The following is a 19,870-nucleotide window of genomic DNA, read 5'->3' as shown; positions in this document are numbered from 1 at the left end:
TATAGTTTTGATCCCCATTTGTGTTTCTAATCTGTTTCTGATACACAGAGATGCTAATCTTGTATTTAAACATAGTTGTTTTATTACATTTTTAATATCACCTTACTTTCATAGTAAATAACTAAGTTTTATCCATTCTATTACTAAAATGTCTTGTAGGATTTGCTCCTCATTGGAACTGTCACTGGTAATGTTCTCCTCTAAGTCCTAAGCATCTCTTCAGGGATTATTGCAGTTAACTTCCTAACTGGTTTAGCTGTTTCCAGGCTTTCACATTTTAATTCATTGTCCTCTGCATACTGCCAGTTATCATTATAAGATATAAGGATGATGTTATTACTATACTGTTGAAAAATCTTAACTAGCTCCTATAAGTCCGTAGAATTAAGAACTGAGTAGTATTAAGGCCATAGGCTCTGGAATCAAATTGCCTGTGTTCTTCACTTTGTTTCAATTCAGCTTCTGGCTCAGAAAAATCTGGGTGTAATAAGTCAAGCAGAGAGAGTCAATAATCGTATGGTTTCACTTATTTGGGGAGCATAAGAAATAACAGAGAGGACATGGAGAGATGGAGAGGAGAAGGGAGTTGAGGGAAATTGGAAGGGGAGGTGAACCATGAAAGACTATGGACTCTGAAAAACAATCTCAGGGTTTTGAAGGGGAGTGGGGTGAGAAGTTGGGTGAGCCTGGTGGTGGGTATTATGGAGGGCACGTATTGCATGGTGCACTGGGTGTGGGGCATAAACAAGGAAATCTGTTACACTGAAAAGAAATTAAATTTTTAAAATGCCTTCATTTAAAAATAATAATAATAATAGATGTTCCTTCACCATGTAGTTTAGGAGTCATGGTGAATAGCACATATATCTTAATTTTATTAAACAAGTTTTTTAAATTTTTAAAAATATGCTTTCTTAAATAAAAAAAAAATCTGGGTGTGCATCCTAGTTTTTCCATGTATTGCATGACTCAGGGAAAAGTTTTTATCCTCCTAAGAGATCATTGTAGTACTTTCTCCAGAGTGGTGAATACTGTACTGTAATACATGGAAATTTCTTAGACAGGAACTGGCATGAAATGTGATCAATAAATATTAATTGCTTAACTATATAACATAGTATTTAATGTTATTAAGATTCTGGTCCTTTATATTAGTCTGTCCAGGCTGCCAAAACAAAACACCAAATATTGGGTGACTTAAGTAACAAATTAATTTTCTCACAATTTTGGAGGCTGCAAGTACAAGGATCCAAGTGCCTTCAGGGTTAGTTAGTGGTGAGGCCTCTCTTCCTGGCTTGTAGACAGCCGCCTTCTTAGTGTGTTCTCACATTACCTCTTGTCTATGTGCATGTGCAATCAGAGAGATTTCTGGTGCCTTCCTGTTCTTCTTAGGACACCATTGGGTTAGGGCTCCATCTTTATGACTGCATTTGGCTTAATCACCTCTTTTACAGAACAGTCTTTAAATATACTTATATCAAGGGCTTCAACATATGGATTTGGAGGGGACACAATTCAGTCCATGACACCCTCCTTAACCTGACATTCTGGACTCATCTCTTTCTGGTGATACAAATGCCAGACTCCTGCCATAATAGTATTTTGTGTCAAAAATGCACATCCTCCCATTCTTCTCTTTTCAGAGTGCTATCTGGTTCAAATGCAGAAATAACTGACCTTCCATCTTTGCTCCTATGTTACTTTGTTCAGACCATTAACATAGCTAACATGAGATTAGTATTTTTCAGGTACATATTTCTTTTATATACAATGTTTTCTGTTAAATGTCATAAACATTGTATAATGTAATTATTAATGACCTTCCTTTATGAATGTAGCAGCTGAGCCTCAAAGAAGTTCTTTATTCATCTTATCAAATTTGAGAACACTAAAAATGTGCTTGTTTGTAGAGGATGGTACTATTCACTGATTAGGAAATATTGAAAGAGGAGTAGGTTTTATGGGAAAAGATGTTTTATTTGACACATACCAAGTACAAGGTACCTATGACTTATCCAAGTATGCAAATATTCTGTACCCATTTAATATAGCCAGTCTTGGATTAACATACAATTTGGGACTTAGTCTTCTCAGTCCATCATGGTTAGTACAAGTAAGTGTTTGGTGGCAAATAATCTCTTCTAGTGGTTAGTGAAAAATAATGTGTTAGTGAGTAATAATGCTAAATTATTTGTTTGTTCTATATGTTCAACATTCTTTCTCTTCTCATTTTTATCATATATCTTAATTTCTAAACAGACAATTTTTTAAATCATAGAAGTGGACAGGATCTGAAGTGAATGACACAAGATAATCTAAAGGTAGTTCTTTTAATTTATAGATGAAAAAACACAGTTTAGTTAAAAGTGGCTCATCCAAGGTCACAATTAGTACTCACATAAGAAGTAACACTCATATTTTCTTAAGTTTAAGTTTGTACTTCTTAATCATATTCAAAATGTTTTCTCATTCCAATCAAAAGCCTATTCTACCAGTGATTCTCAAGCAGTATTCTGCAGAACATAAATTATGTGAGAAGCTCAGTGAATAAAATTCAAATGTCTTTGAACTCTGAATACAATCCTCTCTTAGAGAGTTGCAGTGAACATTTAACCCAGAATTTATTTTTATTTTATTTTATTTATTTAACCCAGAATTTAGAGATAGAACCCCTTTTCCAGCATGTATTAATTCTAGTAGAAGATGCTTTGGAAATTATGCACTATGCCATATTTGAGAATGACAGTGGTTGGCCTAAATGCTTGGTAGGAAAATTTCCTGCTGAGATGAGGTCAGGCTAATGCAAAGGTAAGAATTTCATTTGTTTGGTAGATTTACACTGTTATTGGAAGATGTAGCGCATATTTAAAAAGTTTCATTAATAAATGAGTATGGGATCATTTGAGTAACTTCCTTAGAATGTATTAATCATATTGTAAGGTAGGTTTTTTAAAGATTTGATTTCTTTTAGGTAAATGGAATGTAAATACACTAAACTGGGTGTTTGAGGGCTTCGGGTTGGAGAACTGTTCTTTCCATGGTAATTGCTGGAAACCAGGTAATGAAGTCATTGTTCTTTGTTTGACAAAGAAATGCTGGGAAAGATGGGAAACTAAACACAGAGTTAGGATTTGACAGAGTAATTAATTCTGTTGCTGTGAAGTAGTAAAGAAGCCTCAAGGGAATTAATCATGATGGAAATCTCAGCCCAGTTTTACGGCTGTGCATTGACTTGAATTTGAATTAAGGGGAAATATTTCTAATAAAATTTACACATGAACAGAAAGTTTCTGATTTTTTAGGACTCTCTTTTAGGACTAAAGATTACTCATGCAAACTGTGTACATCTTAATGATACACATCACTTCAATCAAAACCATGGTACTAAGAAAAAAATATGTGCTAAAATATGGAGCAATATAAATACTTCAAAGAAAATTTACATAATTTTCAAGTTATTTTGGTAAGAGAAAGGCATTATTGTCCTGTGCCAGTTGTAAATGCAACAAACTTGACTACTTTCAATATGTATTATGTTTATATATAGTGAATAAGAAAAATTTAAATATTAATTTGCATTTCTATTATCTTTAAGCAAGTTCAGATTTTAAATGTTATAACTAATGAATTAATCAACATAAATAACTTAACATTAATCAAATATTCCTTGTTAAAAATACTCCCTAATTAAAAAATTTTAAAAGTTGCAAATAAAGAATATAACCTAAAAGTGGAAAGGACATACCAACGTACTGAAGATTTTGCCAGCTTATTGTAGCTGGAAACTTAGAAAAATCACAGATCAAGAAATATTCTATTTTTAAAACTACATTTGGAAGTTTAGCCTTTTTCCCATATCTATAGATACAAAATCAAATCTACAACTACAACTATAATCTATAATCTATAACTATATTAATGGAAAGAAAACAATTGTGGCAAACACCCCTGAACTTAGAGGTCTGCCTCTTACATGCTCTATGAAAGCAGACCCTTCTGTGTCTTTCAGGAAGTAGAAATAAATCTATAAATTATAAACAACCAAGCAAACATTAGATATTTAACTGGACCAGTCAGTGCTACTTCCCCTGATCCCTACTTCTCCTGCAAGATAATGAATTTTTAAATTCAGTAAAGGCAAGCATCACTCCTTCTACTAATACTTTTTGATCCTGCAATGTTCAATGCGCCATACTAAGTACTATGAATAAGACAAGTCCTTGACCGCCATATATTTATATCTCAGGAAAGCAAGTAATTCTTTGCAAATACCAGGATGAAGGTAATTATCATAAGCAAGCTACAGAGAAGTTATCACGAAAATTTCAGATGCTAGAATTTTTACTTCAAATTGTAATGACTGGAGCCAGCTTTATTACAAAATGGCATTTACACTATGTCTTCAACAACACGTCAGATTTGTTTTTGCAAAAATAGGGGTAAAGAGAATTCCAAAGGGAATAAAAATTAGGAGGGTTATCGGTACGGTTCAGGCACTTTGAAAATTCCTCTTTTAACTACAGCAAAGATTGTTGAAGTCGGAAATAAAGTATAAATTAGCAAAAACCCTCTTACTTGTAAACTGTAAAGCACCCATGAGATTTTGCCGTTTTGTTGTCAATTCAAAGGTTAGGCAATAACTCTTCTTTTTCACCAGCACAAATACAAGGTTTTACACAAACTAAATTCACCTGAATGCTTGTCAATGACTAAAACCTGGACTTCAGTTCCAGGTGTTGTCCACACACCCTACCCTCTGGAGAGGGTAATGTTGTGGAGATGAAAATGCTCTACCATCTCCAGACAGGCTGTTTTCAGTCTGTTTTCCCTATAAATAGCTTTGTAATTCTGCATTACATCACACCCTTTGGTTCCGTATATAATAGTTGGTTGGGCTTTATATGATTTATCGAGGCACACAGGCTGACAGCCTTCAAAATTATCGGTGGTTCTCCATACAGACATGGCCGTTTCCTCCCTGAGACTCAACCATCCTCTTAAGAGTTGTAGTTCAGTGTAATCAATATTACAAATTTTAAAGAACGGGCTATGTTCCAGGCCCTAAAGCTCGGGCCTCAGAGCCTACAGCTAAGGCCAGAGCAGCGCGCGGAGGGAGGTGTTTCTGGATGGTAAAAACATGCCAACGCCCAGGGAACCGGACCGGCCGGCCTATTCAGAAACCAACACCCCACCGAAGGCCCGGGGGCTGAGCTCCGGAAGGCTGGCCGACTCCAGAGAGCTGCGAAGCCCTTCCTGCCTCCCACTTCCGCTTCCGGGGAGGTGACTCCCGGGTACTCCCGGCGTGAGGGGCGGTAGCCAAAGGGGAGCCGGAAGTGGCCCGACACTTCCGGTACGGGAAACTCCTTGCTGCCGCTCGGGCTGGCTTGACAGGCGCGGTCTCTGCAAGTAGCTCTGTCTCCTTTCGTCTTCCTCGCGTCCAGCCTTCCAGCTCTTTCGCCGCCGCCGTCCCGCAACTCCTATCTCCGCAGGCGCCCCTTCCCCCATGTTCCGGGGCAGGAGTCCTGAAAGCGAAGACCCGCTCGCCGGTACCCCATCATGTCCGAACTGACTAAAGAGCTGATGGAGCTGGTGTGGGGCACCAAAAGCAGCCCCGGTCTCTCTGACACCATCTTCTGCCGCTGGACGCAAGGTACCCTGGCTGGGCTCTGACTTCCAGCCGCTTCCTTTGCCCTGCGAGAGGCTAGCTGGACGCCTCTGGCGCCACAGCTCCCCGGCTTGCCCCGCACTGTGTCCCAGTTGCCCAGCTCAGCTCTGAAACTGGACTTTCTAGAAACGCCCTGCCTGCCTTGGGGGGAGTGGTTGAGTAGGAGAATGGTTACAGCTGAATGGTGCCACTAAAGCCCCGAAGCGCCTCTGCCACTTCTGCGCTCCCCTCGGGCTGGAGAGCAAGGGTGGTGGTTGGGCTGCAGTGTGTGACCCTGAGGGTGTGTGCCCTGTGCCTCGGTGTCAGCGTCTCAGGAAGTGTTGTGGCCCCCTGAATCTTGACCGACCCCCGCCCCCAACAAGGCTTCATGAAATGGGTGTTCGGTTTAATTTTGGAGAGCGCCGAGTCCGCACGAAAGTCAAAGTGGCTAATTCCAGAAAGCAGCTCTGCTCTTTGTATTTCAATTATGTGGTTAGACGTAGTACTCGGTGTACGAATTTAGTGTTGCTTGCTATCAGGTGCTCTTTTGACCCAGAGTATCCCTGGCTTTGAGACGGGTTATGTCTATTACAGTTAAAAGCAATGTGGATAATAGTACTTCCTGTGCTGGTCTAATTATCCAGATAGGATTTTGAGTTTTGTAAGAAGTTTTATTAATACGAATGCTAATGAAATAAAAATGACCATTTATTGAATTTCTGCGCTGTGCCAGGCTCTGCGTTAGGTACTTTATGCTAGTAATTATCTGTAATTCTGAAGTTATAATAAAACACAACGTGGCACACTGCGTAAGGTGACTTAAAGACTGGTGAAGTTAAGAGCCTTTGGAGTCAGAAGGATTGGTAATGTAAGTATGTAAAACATCACAGGCCGGTAAATAATAACATTTCATTCTTATCATTAAATCAATTTTTTAGTAAATACCTGTTCTCAAAGGATTTGGGGGAATTTTAGCATCGTAAATCCAAGTTCCTACCTCATAGTGTGTACTTTGTAACAAAAATGCAGGGTTTATGTAAATCCCTTCCTCTCTCCCACATATGCCTCATTTAAGAGCTGGTAAAATTAGACTCATAATGTTTTACAGTCAGCTTATTTAGCCGATCACTCTTGTTTTGCAGATGAGGAAAATGAGTGGTGGGGCCATAAACAGGCCAGAGTTGGGCAAATTGAAAGAATCGAGTGAATTACAAGTCTCCCAATTCCTAATGCAGCTCTCTTTTCACCTTATTCCTTTGAGTTTCCAAACCTTAACATGTAATTAGTTTGGCTCTTTTTACTCATTTTAATTACATCACTGAAGTAATATTTTCTGAAATCTTGGTCTCCTGCATTTGCAGATTTTAAAGCTTGCTTTCCACTTTGAGTTTATCCTAATAATGAACAGCCCAGAAGTATACAAGGCTGTGAAGGATTAAGAAAAATTTTACTTCCTGTGTAATTAATTAGCATTAATTAAGCATTTACAACATAGAATAAGATAGTATTCAGCCTTGTTTATGTTAATACTGAGATGGAGATTCCAGGAGAATTCAGAGGCAGTTCTAATAGTGGTTAAGAGAAGGCTTTGGACCAGGTGTGCTTTGGTCCCAGATTCAAGTTATTTAATTTAATTAAACCTCAGTTTCCTTCTCTGTAAAATGCAGATAATAGTAGTGTCAACCTTACAGGGTTGTTGTGAGGATTGAAGGCGTGTAAACCCATGGAGGCACTTAGCACGATATCTGACATACAGTAAACACTCAGACAAGGAAGTTCTTGAGACTTAATTTAAAAAGTGTTTAATTGTAAGATAAGCCAAAGATCACTCTCCAGCCATGACCTGATACTTACAAGAAATTATTTGATGAATAACCATTATTTGTTTACTTTTATTAATTTTTTTATTGAAGCATCGAGGATACATGATAATTATTATCTAAAATACAACTTTATAATGACATTAGAGAATGCTGGGCCAGGAAGGTCCTTAACAAGATTCATTCAGTCACTGCCATTTAAAAATAAAGAATTTTTTTTTTCTTTTTAGAGTATGTTTATATTGTGGATATATAATTCTTCAGGGTTTTACATTGATCAGGATTTTCAGGCAACTGAATTTGTATTTTTAATTTACCATCTCTGAGAGGAAGGTTGTTATTGGTTTTGCAATGTTAATTGTTGTATTCATCTAGAGGCAGAAATCATTGCTGAAGATTGCTTCGGCAGTCATTTGGGATTATGAGACTAGGCACAAGAAACTGCTGTGCTGTACTTGCCTTACAGCATTTGTAATGTGACACCAACTTTGGCTTTATTTCCTAGTCTGTAACTGCTCTGACAACTGTATTCTTACGAGTTTTTTGGAAGCTATTTAAAAGTGTGAGATGTTTAGGGTAAATATTTGTAAAATTATGTTTAGGCATAGTCCATTTATGAACCTATATTGATCACATTAAAAGTTTTTTGATACATTAGAAAAAGCTGCAGGAGTTGCTGCAGCACAGAGTTGGGTTTTTTTCTGAATTGATTTAACAATGTCAGATAATACGTGAAATCAGTAAGCCACAGAAGTGGCACATAGTTGTTTTAATTCATTTGGCTGTTTTAGATAATTCCATTCTATAACTCCTTTTTCTTTGGGGGAAAAATGGCATTTTGTGGGATTTTGGTTTGGGTTTTTTGGTTTTTTTTGTGGGGTTTTTTGTGTGTGTTGGGGGGGTTGCCAGTTTCTCCTTGAAAGACCATAAGTCACATAATTTAAAGATTTGCAGCTGTTATTTTCTTTTCCCCCTTTTTTTTTTTTAAAGACTTTATTTATTTACTTGACAGAGACACAGTGAGAGAGAAAACACAAGCAGGGGGAATGGGATGGGGAGAAGCAGGCTTCTCTCTGAGCAGGGAGCCTAATGCAGGGCTGGGTTCCAGAACCCTGGAATCATGACCTGAGCTGAAGGCAGTCACTTAACAACTCAGTTGTTATTTTCTAACTTGGAAATTGAGTCTCTGCCCCTGCCTCCTTTTCTCCTGCTCAGTTGCCTATGATCATTTGTTAAGAAAAGTGTATATTTTCTACCTCTTATTCAGAAACACCATTTATTCTCCTTGCCCTTTTCCCCACAGACTACAGCAGTGTTCCAGGACTCTGCAAGTTAGGATGGGAAGGCAGACAAACAATAAGCTTAGCACAAATGAAGTACATGTAATAGAAGGTAAAGAAATAGGAAGTTGTGGAGTGGGGTGGCATGGCTAGCCCTTATTTTAAGATGAGATTTGAGCAAGCACTGGAAGCAACTGAGTTAGTTATGCACTTATATCTGAAGAGTGTTCCAGGCAAAGAGAATAGCCATTATAAAAGACTTGATGGAGAATATTCCTGGCTTTTTGTTCAAAGACCAGGAAGGAAACTAGTTCAGCTGTAAAAGGAATGAGAGAAGGGGAGAGTAATAAAAGATGATGTAAGAAATAATTTTCATACAATGGCCAGTAAAGCCTTATAGGGCCATGGTAAGGACTTTGGCGTTTATTCTGAATGAATGAGAGGTCATTGCAAGGTTTGGAGCAGAGAAGAGAAACAATATGACTAGTTTGTTTGTTTGTTTGTTTGTTTGTTTGTTTAAGATTTTTTAAATTTATTTGATGGATCACAAGTAGGCAGAGAGGCAGGCAGAGAGAGGGGGGAAGCAGGCTCCCTGCTAAGCAGAGAGCCAGAGGGGCTCAATCCCAGGAACCTGAGATCATGACCTGAGGAGAAGGCAGAGGCTTAACCCATAGAGCCACCCAAGCGCCGCGACATGACAAGTTTTTAAAGGACTGATCTGACTGCTGTGTTTGAGGATAGACTGTAGTGGCTTGAATGAGACAGCAAGATCAAATGAGAGACATTTGCAGGAATCCAGTGGGGTAGAGATGGTGGGTCAGACCAGGATAGTAGTACTGGGAATGGAAGCCAAGTGGTGCAATGGACCAACTCCCAGCAGAACCAAAATAAGAGTCATTTAGATCTGACAGGATTAAGTATAAATCTTATTATACATGAAAACATTTTGACTTATTGAGAATTTGTTTCCTTTTCAGTATTGATTGTCCAGTTCAGTGTTTGGCAAACTTTTTCTGTAAAAGAGTCAGCTGCATTTGTTGTTTCTGTCTCAGTACTCATCTCTACCATTGCAGCAAAAACAGCCCTAGATAATATAGGTATGGCTGTATTCCAAAACTGCATTCACAGAAACAGGTCAACCCCTGATCTAGATGATAAGCTCCAAGACACCTTTATTTTTTTCCTTTCCTCTAAGTTTTAAGTTATTTTATCGTTTAACCTATTAGATTAACCCAAGAGGGAGAAACACAATTCCCTTTTATACAGTTCATTGTTTGGTGGGGTTTTGTGCAGGTGGATGGAGAATGGAGATATAGTTGGCTGAAATTAAGAGTTTGGACTTTTGGTATAGGACAGTTTTTGTTATGTAATATGAAAAAAAATTTAACAAATAATTTATGTAAGTGAGGGATCAGTTAAAATATAAGTATCAAATGTATTTATAAGTTAATACATTTTTTATGATTTAACATTCTACCAAGTAATAAAGTGATAAGCCAGTATTATTATTGTTGTTGTTATTGTTGAGAGAGGGCGAGCAGGCATGCGCAAGCAGGGGAAGGGGCAAAGGGAGTGAGAATTTTTAGTGGGCTCCCAGCCCAGGGCAGAGTCTGACATGGGGTTCTTTCTCATGACCCTGAGATCATGACCTAAGCTGAAACCAAAAGTTAGACTCTTTATTTTTTTGTAATTTTATTTTATTTTTTCAGTGTTCCAAGATTTATTTATATACCACATAAACAATGTACCACATCCAGTGCTCCATGCAATACGTGCCCTTCTTAATACCCACCACCAGACTTACCCAACCCCGTATCTCCCTCTCCTCAAAAACCCTCGGGTTGTTTCTCAGAGTCCACAACTCTCGGTTCCTCTCCCTCTCCGCTTTCCCCCAACTCATTTCTCCTCTCCATCTCCCAATGTCCTCCATTTTATTTCTTATGCTCCACAAATAAGTGAAACCATATGATAATTGACTCTCTCTGCTTGACATATTTCACTCAGCATAATCTCCTCCAGTCCCGACCATGTTGATACAAAAGTTGGCTATACATCCTTTCTGATGGAGGCATAATACTCCATTGTATACATGGACCATATCTTCTTTATCCATTCGTCCGTTGAAGCACATCTTGGCTCTTTCCACAGTTTGGCAACTGTGGCCATTGCTGCTATGAACACTGGGGTACAGATGGCCCTTCTTTTCCACTGCATCTGTATCTTTGGGGTAAATACCCAGTAGTACAATTGTAGGTTCATAGGGTAGCTCTATTTTTAATTTCTTAAGGAATCTCCACAGTTTTCCAAAGTGGCTGCACCAACTTGCATTCCCACCAACAGTGTAAGAGGGTTCCCTTTCTCCACATCCTCTCCAACACTTGTTTACTGTCTTGTTAATTTTGTCCATTCGAACTGGTATGAGGTGGTATCACAATGTGGTTTTGATTTGAATCTCGCCGATGGCTAATGATGAGGAACATTTTTTCATGTGTCTTTTAGCCATTTGTATGTCTTCTTTGGAGAAGTGTCTGTTCATGTCTTCTGCCCATTTTTTGATGTGATTATCTATCTTGTGTGTGTTGAGTTTGAGTAGGTCTTTATAGATCTTGGATATCAGCCCTTTGTCTGTAGTGTCATTTGCGAATATCTTCTCCCATTCCATGGGCTGCCTCTTTGTTTTGTTGATTGCTTCCTTTGCTGTGCAGAAGCTGTTGATAACGGACTGAACCAGACACGTTGATATACCATTATTCATTAATGATTCTTCCAAAAATGAGGATAATGTGGATCATTATCATTTCAGAGGTTTTTGTTGTTGGATGCCTCTTTTTTCTCTCAAGGATAGATATTCCTTTCTCCAGCTTACCTGAGTCATGTCACCTAAGATCCAATTCTTTTAAATTAAAATTTGTAAGTTTATATGACAAAATTAATTTCTTGGCACTTTGAATACATTATGTATATTTTAGTTCAAAGTATCTATCATAATATCTTACATTGCATTATGCTTTACAGTTTTTCAAAGTCTTATTTAATCCTTGCAACAACCCTGAGAGACAGCAAAGGATAAATGTAGTTTTCTTCATTTTTATAAAGGAGGAAACTAAGGTACAGTTCAGATTTGACTCAACCAATATCACAGAGTTTATAATGACAAACCAGGTCTTTCTATGGGTTTTTGTTTACTTCAGAGCTTAGTGTTATGGAGGCAGAAGTTAAAAAACTGATTTGAATAATGTATATATGAAAGTAAAAGATTGGAAAACTACAAAGATGTTCATGACTTAGGTTTTAAATGTGTTATGAGCTATAAAACAGATTTCTATGTCTGTAGAACTGTGGGAATGTGATACTAAATTATATATTTACGATCATATGCTTTAGATGACTAATTTCAGATCTAATCAGAAAAAAACCATTTTGAGAAAAAATAATTCCTTTTAAAAGTAGGAAATTATTTGAGTGTAAGAATACAAGAGAAATAACTGTATATCCTAAAAAACTTAAACTCAAGTGAAACCTTATTATAAAGGGAGAAGCCTACTTAACCTAGTCCTATTTTAGCATAGAATATTTAATTTACATTTAATTAACTTTATTATATTTATTTTATAATAACCTTTCTGCATTAGCAGCACACTGAAACATGTATACTGTAATTAAACAGAATTTGGAGTATAGCAGATCTGCCTAGAATTCTCTCCATGGGATTTTTCTATGTAACATACAAAAGCAACTCACTGTAGTTCATTTCAACTATAAGACTTGCCCATGGAGCTTGAAAACTGCATTACATTGTTAGTAATTTTAAGGAAGGTAAAATTCATTATTGATTCATGTTTATTACATACCTCAAATGTTTGATAGCTTCTAGTTTCACTTCTGCCCTTGGGCCCAACGTCAAAGATCCTTTCCTGTTCCTGTAGGAACAGAGCTGGATGGAGTAAGGGGGCTTTTGGCTTCATCTCTTGTTCCTAGATTGGATCTCAGATTTGGTTGTCTTGATGTGATAACCAGCACCCTTAGATTTCATTTGTCCTTATTAAATTTGTCCTGTGCATCTTACCTATTTCTCATCCTCCGTATAGCTTGTCTTCTATTTTGTTTCTCCCAGGCTGCTGCGTATTGAGGGAGAAAATTGTGGTCAGCATCAATGCAAATGTAGTAATCAAACCTTAGCTGAGCCCTCTGCTTTTCTCTCAGTTCTTTATCTTGTCAGCTTTTCTTAGTGCTTTTTAGAATTAACATTCCCTCAGTTCTCTTTTTCTCCCATTCCCCTCATTCTTATTCAGTAATACCACTTCCTCTTTGTGTATATATTTAATTTAGAAGCCTGCTAAAATTCACTTCTTCTGCCAGGCCAATGGCTTTCAAGTTTTTTTTTTTTTAACTAGAGGCCTCATTATACTCTGAAAAGTATTAAGTACTTCAATATGAAAAATAAAATTAATGAGACCTGAAGCATTATTTTACATTTCTGTAAGTCTCTCTAATGTCTGGCTCATTAGAACACCGCTGGATCCTCACATTTGCTTCTCTGTTCAGTCTGTTGCAGTCTGTGTTAGGAAGAATATGCAGAAAATCCAGCCTCACAAAGGTTTGTAAGGTAGGAATCATACAAAAGCCTTTTTAGGTAATTGTGAATATTCATTTTTGATACAACATCAGAACTTGACCGGTGGTAGTTTCTTAGAGGTTATTCGCAGTATGGAATCTGAAACCACATGAATGAATTTCTTTACTCTCTTAATTGAAAACCATTGGTTTGTCTTGTACTTTGAATGAATCTTTACCTGTGCATTCATATCTGACAGCCATGCATCCGTCATTTGAAAGTTACTAGTCCACTGGTTTATTCACATATTCCAAATGATAATATACTTCATTCTACAATAACAAAAATCACATTTATTACTGTCACCACTGATCTCATTAGAAGAATATCCAAGAATTGAGATGCTGTCAAGTTCACAGTGGTAGATGCAAGTTTTCCAAAATTTTAGTTATGCTCGAAAGCCTAAAATTTTATCACTGGCAAATATAACCGTCAGTTATTTTTCTCGATGTAGCAGGCTCACTTCATTCCCTTCTTAGAAAGTGTTTGCCGCATAATCAAGTCTGAATAATCATAGTTTGTTAGTACCTCTTCAGAATAAAAACAGTGCTCTACCAAAAAGTATGTCCAGCTTGCAATTCAGAAAATTACATACATGCATTTTCTGGAGGCAAAGATCAGTCATCATCAAGGTATGTTGCACAGGTGCTTTGTGGGTAGTTTCCATTTTGTCATGCAGAATAATTTTTAAAAGGACACTTTATTCAAGTCAAAATTTAATAAAAATAGCATCAGTGAGGGCATTTTTTAGTTAAACAGGCTTCTTTATGTGTGTTTGAGAGAGGGTAGTTTTGTTTACTAGGATGGTGACTGCTAGTATAGTTTAATGACACACTTTGTGTGTGCTAAGACATTAGCAGTCACACCTACTATTGCTTTTGTACCATGGCTATGAAAGTCAACACAGTGTAAAGGGCAAAAAATGTCTTAGTATCCTTATGAGAATTATTTTTACTCCTAGTAGATCCCCTGAAAGAGTTTCAGATTTTCAGGTTTCTATAGACCACACTTGGAGAATCTCTTTTTCTCCAATTCTGTCTGCACCCCACCACTCCACAACTCTTTCAAGACTTAGAATCTTTAAACTTCCTTTTTCCCATGTAATCACTCATGCCCTTCAGTCCATATAAATAATAATTTTTTATCCAGCTATGTTTTAAGTTACCATATGTTTCCCCTTCATTGGTTTAACAAGTAGTTTGCATTTACTCTTTCTCCTTATATTCTGAATCACAGTTCACCCCTTTAAAATTTGCTTACACTCTCCAGTGCTTTAGATTTCTTTTTGTATTCCCAGTGATGTGCTTAATGCAGTGTTTTATGTTTTACTCTGCTCAGCAGCATTTGAAGCAAGTGACTACTCTCTGCTTCCTGGAGGACTTCAGTGTTCCTCTTACCTTTCCAATCTTTGTCCATCTTTACTGATTCAGCCTCTGCTAATTTTTTGATGTTCCCATCTCCATTATTTTTGTTTTACATATTCTCATTTACTTGACTGCCAATGTTGAGGATGATTCAAATTGTGTTTAATCCTAGTACTTGCCCTGAGCTCCAGACCGGTATTTCCCCACTTCTAAGAATTGTTGCCAAATGGGAGCACCTCGGTGGCTCAGTCAGTTAAGCATCTGCCTTCTACTCAGGTCATGAACTCAGGGTCCTAGGATCAAGCACCACCTCGGGCTCTCCACTCAGTGGGGAGTCTGGTTCTCCCTCTCCCTCTGTGATCTCTCTCACTTTAACTCTTTCTCAAATAAATAAATAAATAATAAATGTTGCTAAATGGTTATCTCAACTGAACTTGGCATACCTAGAAACAGACTCTCCCGTTATCTTCCCTTGCAATATTTCAAAAGTATTTATTGAGCATTACTATACAGTATACTAGGAAAACAGTGGTCAGCAGAACAGGCTAGATACCTGTAAGGCAAATATTAAACATGTAAGCAAGCAGTTACTTGTAGTAATCACAGAATATGAAAAGTTCTAGTTGTGCTTAATGGTAGGAGAGACCTACTTAGATAGGTTTATCAGGGAATATCTCTGAGAAGTTAACGCCTAAAATGAGAATGAGATGGATTCAGGTTTCTGAAGAGAGAAGAAATAGCAAGCATTAGGGCTGAAGTAAAGACATTGAAGTAAATTCACTATAGATGATGAATATGAAAGTGAACTAAGGAAATGTGGGTTTGATAGATCACGGTGTCTTTTAAGGCCATAAAAATGAGTTTGGGTTTCATTTTAATTGCTGTGAAAAGCCACTGAATTGTATTAAGTAGGCTATGACAAAATCTGATTTCCAAGGCTACAATATTCCTCTGATAACTATGGTGAGCATATAAGGATTGGGAGCAGGGTAAGTGGGGAGGAATGGAGTCATCTAGTTGGAAACTTTTAGCAGTACTCTAGATGAGCGATGACAGTGGTTTGAATCTCAGAGTAGACCAGAGATGGGATAGAATGGACAAATATAAATCATGTTTTTGGGTCTTGAACCAAGAGGATCTTGCCTTAAGGTGACAAAGGGTTAACAAGTGTTTCAAGTCACAGTATGTTCAAAGGGTAAGAAACCTGACAGAAAATGGATATTTAATGACCTGAAAGATACTCAGCATGCCTGAAGTCCAAGAGGAAGAGTGGCCAAGGATGAGGTAGGAGATTTAGGTCGAAATCAGATCATACAGGACCATGTTAAGAAAACTAAACTCTCTTTATGTCTGGGATTGTAATCTGGGCTCTGTTTGAGAATTCTCTGATTATAACCAATAATGGAAATCTTGAGAGTGGATGAGTTACGCAAGGAGAATGTATGGAATGAAAAGAACATAGATCCTAAAGCCAAGACATGAGAAACATTAACATTGAAGAGGAGTTGACTGAGGGGACTGAGAAGAAATGGAAAAGAAAAATTTGCCACAAGAGGAACCAGTAAAGCCAGGGGGCAAAGGTTTTTCAGAAGAAGCCCGTAGTCAGCATTTCAGATGATTCTCTGGAGAGTAAATAAGAAAAGACTTGAGAAATTGCCCATACTGGTCATAGATGAACTTGGTGAGAATGAATTTGGTGCAGTGAGAGGTTGAAAATTTGGGGGATTGAATAAATTGTAAGGAGAATAATATTGTAAGGTTAAATAAGTATAAGATTAAAAGAGTGCCTGTGGACAACTAGGTGGGCTTTGAGAGGGTGGTGATTGGAGTTTTGGGGGGTTTTTTTGGACAATCAACTGCATTTTTTTTAACTTGGACTTTACTTTTTTAGAGGAGTTTTAGGTTTACAGCAAAACTATGGGGAAGCTACAGAGATTTCTCATATACCTTCTGCTCCCACAACGTGCATAGTGCTCCCCTATTACCATTACACCCCACCAGGGTGGAATATTTATTAATTGATGAACCTGCACTGACATCATTATCACCCAAGATCCATAATTTACAGCTCACTCTTGGTGTTGTGCTTTCTGTCGGTTTGGACAAATGTATAATGACATTTATCCATCAATGTGGCTTCACTGTATTTCCCTGCCCTAAAAATGTTCTGTGCTTTGCATGTTTATCTCTCTTCCCTTTCTTCCTTCACCAATCCCTGGAAACAACTCATCTTTTTATGGTCTTCATTGTTTTGCCTTTTCCAGGGTATCTTATAGTTGGAATCATACAGTATGTAGCCTTTTCCAGTTGGTTACATCATTGAGTAATAGGCACTTAACGTTCCTCCATGTCTTTTCATGACTTGTCAGCTCATTTATTTTTTTAGTGCTGAATTATATTTTGTTGTCTGGATTACTGTAGTTCATTTACCCACCCATTCACTTACTGAAGAACAGCTTAGCTGCTTCCAAGTATTAGCAGTTATGTCTCAAGGAGCTGTAAACATCGGTGTGCAGGTTTTTGTGTTGGCATAAGTTTTCATCTCTTTACTCAAAGAATTTTGGGAGGATTCTTAAGGAGGAGGATTGGTTTTTGTAAATGTGAGAAACATTTTTAAGCACTGTTTGAAAGAGAAGGATTGAAAGGTTGAGAGAGCAGAGGTGGGATGGAATGGGATCCTCTATGCTGTTTCTTATCTCAATTGTTACCACCTACTCTCTCAAGCTAGAAACTTCAGTCTGCTCTCATTTCTTTGCCCCACTTGTACGTGCTCATCAAACCTTAATTTTTACCTAAGAAATACTATCTAGGTATAGTTTCTCTTCTCCATACTAATGGCAATTTTATTAGGTCGCTAGCATCTCTATATGGCTGTTGAAACAGTCTCATCCCCGTTCTGTTCCTTTAAAAAACGGAAAAAAAAAAAAGGCAGTATGATCATATTATAGTTCAATTAGTATTTGTCATGGTCTGGCCTTTCCCAGTACTACCGTCTTGTCAGCTTTCTCTCCCATTTACCATCTCCCCCATACTACCCTTAAGCTACATTAAATTTCCCCCTGTCCTGTAAACTTGTCCCTTTTCTTAGCAAACTCTTTCCTTTAATAAAGGTAAGTTTTCTTTACCTGAAAGTCATTCCTCATCCTTGTCCTCACAAATTCCTGTTCAAGATCAGCCTCAAAATCACCTATTGTGACTTGACTCAGGCAGAGTAAATAATTTCTTTCTGTATCCATAATACTGTTTTCATATTTCTGTTTTAATATCCATTTATGCTTTATTTGTTCATATGTCCATGCTCACCTGTACTGTTGGCTCCTGCACATGAGGGACTTTGTCATTCACGCATACATCCTAGATGCTTGCTGTAGTATTGTATGTTCATTAAGTGTTCGTGGGATGAATGACTGAACTACAACCATTAGTGAAACTTTACATATTCCTACCATGTTGGAATTAGAAATGATCATTTTAAAGATAACTACACAGAGACCTAGGGAGGTGAAATGATTTCCCAACAGTGATACCGATAGTAACTCAGTCCTCTGGACTTCTGGCCCTATACTGTCTGTAGGAACATTTACTAGTTGTTCTGTCAGTGCTGGTTGGGTAATAGTGAAATTGAGCTAGAGCTAGTATGAGCACATTCATAGTCTATGATGCCTTTAATTTTTAGCTTATAGAATATGACTCAAAGGTTTGAATGAAAAATATATTCTATATGGAAAGGATCCTGAAATTCTGTTTGAAATCAGTAGATAGACTAGTCTTTCTTCAAATAAATTATTTAGTGTTCTTTTACTAAGGTCCACACTTTATCCCCTTAGTCCACTTAGGAGGATCCCTACGTACAAATTTTGTGTGTGCATGTGTGAGTATGTTTATGTGTGTTTACATGCATTTGGGGCACAGGGTGGGAACAGGGACTCCAGATCTCTTTTCAGAGGGTTTCTTGATTCCCCAAAAAGTTAAGAACCACTGTGCCTGAATAACTTGGAGATATTTTGCTTTTGTAATAAGTGATCTTTCTCAAAGCAAAGTACATTAAAAATTCTTTGGGCTGCTGTTTGAATTACCTTTTTAATCTTTGCTACTTGCTTTCATTTTTAGGGTTTGTGTTTAGTGAATCAGAGGGATCTGCATTAGAACAGTTTGAAGGTGGCCCCTGTGCTGTTATTGCACCTGTTCAGGTAACATAGACTACTTTACCGACTCCTTAGAGGGACATGTTCAAACGTTTCATATTTGACTTTTCGTTTTCTACTGTGTATGTAATTAGATGATGAGTTATCTCTTAACTTTTGTTCATGTAAATTGCTATAAATATCCAAAAATAAAAAATGAATGGGCAGGTTATGCAGCAATAGCCTTTATTTTCTTTATTTTCAAGAAAACATAATAGGTGTTCTCTAACCTTCAGAAAATGATGGTGACATCATTCTAGTATAGGGATCCTATCAAGTCATAATGTTTTATGCTACTGTTAGGTATATCATAGCAATAATATTCTTTTCATTTGTACTTTCTGTAAAAATGATTTTCCTACAAAGTTGAGGATGAGTAATACTTCCATGCTCTGAAACCGTATACATTTTTAAAATAAGCTGTATTTACAGTTTTAGGCTGTTGGCTTTTAAAATAAAATTAGTGGTAACTGACTACAAACAGAATTTCCAAAATTTAAAAAAAAGAGGTTTTTCTTTGACGAGATAGTGTTAATCTGAGTGTGTGTGTGTGTGTGTGTATGAGATTTGAATCCTAATGTATTGTTTGAATTTCAAAGGCCAATTTGCTGCGAATGTTACATTGTTAAAACCACATATTGAATTTTCAGTTTACTGTAATACTTTAAAATGTCTGAACAGCAGTGTCACTTCGCAGCTGGTCTAAGAGAAGCTGGAATTGATTATGTTTTAATCAGCACGTTTTGAAAATACATATTTAATGTGATATTTATTATTCATTGGGCATAAGGAACACATTCCTGAACTTTGTTAGCTACAAAGTAAATTTGTCTCTCAAGCCTTATGCTCCTCATTATTAAATTAAAAATTTATCTCTGAAGGAGGCGGCAAAAAAAAATCTTTCATGACTGAGTCCAAAATGTATCTTTTATAGTTCATCATTTTTCTTTAAAGGGTAAATTT

At 37.3% G+C, this 19,870-nt stretch overlaps 1 protein-coding gene across 4 annotated transcripts in view; it reads left to right on the top strand.

Annotated features, from left to right (window-relative positions):
- The first annotated feature begins 5,321 nt into the window (after window positions 1–5,321).
- MINDY3 (MINDY lysine 48 deubiquitinase 3) overlaps window positions 5,322–19,870 on the top strand; it is an 82,400-nt gene continuing 67,851 nt past the window's right edge. For 2 of the 4 annotated variants that reach the window (XM_082739049.1, XM_082739048.1), the window contains exons 1-2: window positions 5,322–5,650; window positions 18,834–18,913. In XM_082739049.1, the coding sequence (XP_082595175.1) occupies window positions 5,557–5,650; window positions 18,834–18,913 (174 nt within the window). In that variant the 5' untranslated portion in view covers window positions 5,322–5,556. The remainder of the gene's footprint in view (window positions 5,651–18,833; window positions 18,914–19,870) is intronic. The other 2 variants (XM_082739051.1, XM_082739050.1) reach the window with 2 other exon arrangements.

Source organism: Mustela nivalis (assembly GCF_964662115.1).
Source record: "Mustela nivalis genome assembly, chromosome: 7".
NCBI classification, from domain to species: Eukaryota; Metazoa; Chordata; class Mammalia; order Carnivora; family Mustelidae; genus Mustela; species Mustela nivalis.
This window is presented reverse-complemented; position numbering and strand designations above follow the sequence as displayed.